The 2,500-nt window shown below is 46.9% G+C and overlaps 1 protein-coding gene across 1 annotated transcript in view; it reads right to left on the minus strand.

Annotated features, from left to right (window-relative positions):
* strip2 (striatin interacting protein 2) overlaps positions 1 to 2,500 on the minus strand; it is a 43,525-nt gene that overhangs the window by 37,721 nt on the left and 3,304 nt on the right. Inside the window, exon 3 of the mRNA XM_062518608.1 lies at positions 1,243 to 1,317. Coding sequence (XP_062374592.1) covers positions 1,243 to 1,317 — 75 coding nt within the window. The remainder of the gene's footprint in view (positions 1 to 1,242; positions 1,318 to 2,500) is intronic.

Below are 2,500 nucleotides of genomic sequence, written 5' to 3' on the forward strand. Positions count from 1 at the left end.
AACACACACACACACACACACACAACACACACAACACGCTACAGACACATTTACAACTACTCTATTCCTATTCAGCAATTACATAGATAAACCCATGTTCTTTCAATCATTGCAATCTAACCATCTGCATTCTCCCACTCTCCTCTCCTCCTCTCTTCTCCTCCTCTCCTCTGTATCTCCTCCTCTCCTCTCTTCTCCTCCTCCCTCTTTATCCTCCTCTCACTCTCCTCTCCTCTCTCACTACTCCTCCTCTTCACTCTCATTCCTCTCCTCTCTCTCTCTCTCGTCTTCTCCTCACTCTCTTCTCCTCCTCTCCTTCCCCTCTCTCCTCATCCTTCTCCTCCTCCCTCCTCTCCTCTTCTCTTCTCTCCTCCTCTCTTCTCCTCCTCTCTCTCTCCTCCCATCTTCTCCTCTCCTCTTTCACTCTTTTTCCTCCTCCTCTCTCCTCCTCTCTTCTCCTCCTCTCTCCTCCTATCTTCTTCACCCCTCTCATCCTCCTCTATTCCTCTCCTCTTTCTCTCTCTCCTCTCTCCTCATCCTCTCCTCTCTTCTCTCCTCCTCTATTCCTGCTCTCCCCTCTTCTCTCCTCCTCTACTCCTCTCTCTTCCTCTCCTCTCCTCTCCTCTCCTCTCTTCCTCTCTCTTCTCTCTTCTTCCTCTCATCTCCTCTCCTTTCTTCCTCTCTTCCTCTCCTCCTCTCTTCCACTCCTCTCTTCTCTCCTTCTCTCTCTGTGCTTCTGATCACGCGGTGAAGATTAGCAGGATTAACGCCGCTTGATGAGTGAAGGCTCGTTAGGGAAGCACACACACACACACCACACACACACTCACACACTCACACACTCACACACTCACACACTCACACACACACACACACACACTCACACCTCACACACACACTCACACCACACACACACACACACACACACACACACACACACACACCCTCACTCACTCACTCACTCACTCACTCACTCACTCACTCACTCACACACACACACACACACACACACACACACACACACACACACACACACACACACACACACACACACACACACACACTCATACACAGAAACACACACGTCCTTTCATATTTGAATCTGCAAATAAAATAACATATGCTAACAACAGCATTGACGTTTAAGTGTGTGTATGTGGAATTATGATGTCTGCTGACGTTCAAGTGTGTGTGTGTGTGTGTGTGTGTGTGTGTGTGTGTGTGTGTGCAAGTGGAAAGTACCATGTCTCCTGAAGTCCTCCTCAAAGTACTCCCTGTTGAGATTGAACTCAAGATCTTCTGTGTAACTGTAAAGTTCTGTGACAAACACAATGACACACACACACACATATGGATCAGTACACATGTATGTGCTTGTGTCCATTTGTATGTTTATGAGTCTGGTTCCAATCACATAGGCAGGATCAATCCAAATGATTCAGACTAACCCTCACCTTCCTCAGACTAACCCTCACCTTCCTCATCTTCATCAGACTAACCCTCACCTTCCTCAGGATCAGTCCAAATGATTCAGACTAACCCTCACCTTCCTCAGGATCAATCCAAATGATTCAGACTAACCCTCATCTTCCTCAGACTAACCCTCATCTTCCTCATCTTCCTCAGACTAACCCTCATCTTCCTCAGGATCAATCCAAATGATTCGGACTAACCCTCATCTTCCTCATCTTCCTCAGACTAACCCTCATCTTCCTCAGGATCAATCCAAATGATTCGGACTAACCCTCATCTTCCTCATCTTCCTCAGACTAACCCTCATCTTCCTCAGGATCAATCCAAATGATTCGGACTAACCCTCATCTTCCTCACCTTCCTCAGACTAACCCTCATCTTCCTCAGACTAACCCTCATCTTCATCAGACTAACCCTCATCTTCCTCATCTTCATCAGACTAACCTTCATCTTCATCAGGCTAACCCTCACCTTCATCAGACTAACCCTCATCTTCCTCATCTTCATCAGACTAACCCTCATCTTCATCAGACTAACCCTCACCTTCATCAGACTAACCCTCATCTTCCTCACCTTCATCAGACTAACCCTCATCTTCCTCATCTTCATCAGACTAACCCTCATCTTCCTCATCTCAATCAGACTAACCCTCCCCCTCATCAGACTAACCCTCATCTTCCTCACCTTCCTCAGACTAACCCTCATCTTCCTCATCTTCATCAGACTAACCCTCATCTTCCTCAGACTAACCCTCATCTTCATCAGACTAACCCTCATCTTCATCAGACTAACCCTCATCTTCCCCAGACTAACCCTCATCTTCATCATCTTCATCAGACTAACCCTCATCTTCCTCATCTTCATCAGACTAACCCTCATCTTCCTCATCTTCCTCAGACTAACCCTCATCTTCCTCATCTTCCTCAGACTAACCCTCATCTTCATCAGACTAACCCTCATCTTCCTCATCTTCCTCAGACTAACCCTCATCTTCATCAGACTAACCCTCATCTTCCCCAGACTAACC

This window comes from Sardina pilchardus, chromosome 17 (assembly GCF_963854185.1).
Source record: "Sardina pilchardus chromosome 17, fSarPil1.1, whole genome shotgun sequence".
Taxonomy (NCBI): domain Eukaryota; kingdom Metazoa; phylum Chordata; class Actinopteri; order Clupeiformes; family Clupeidae; genus Sardina; species Sardina pilchardus.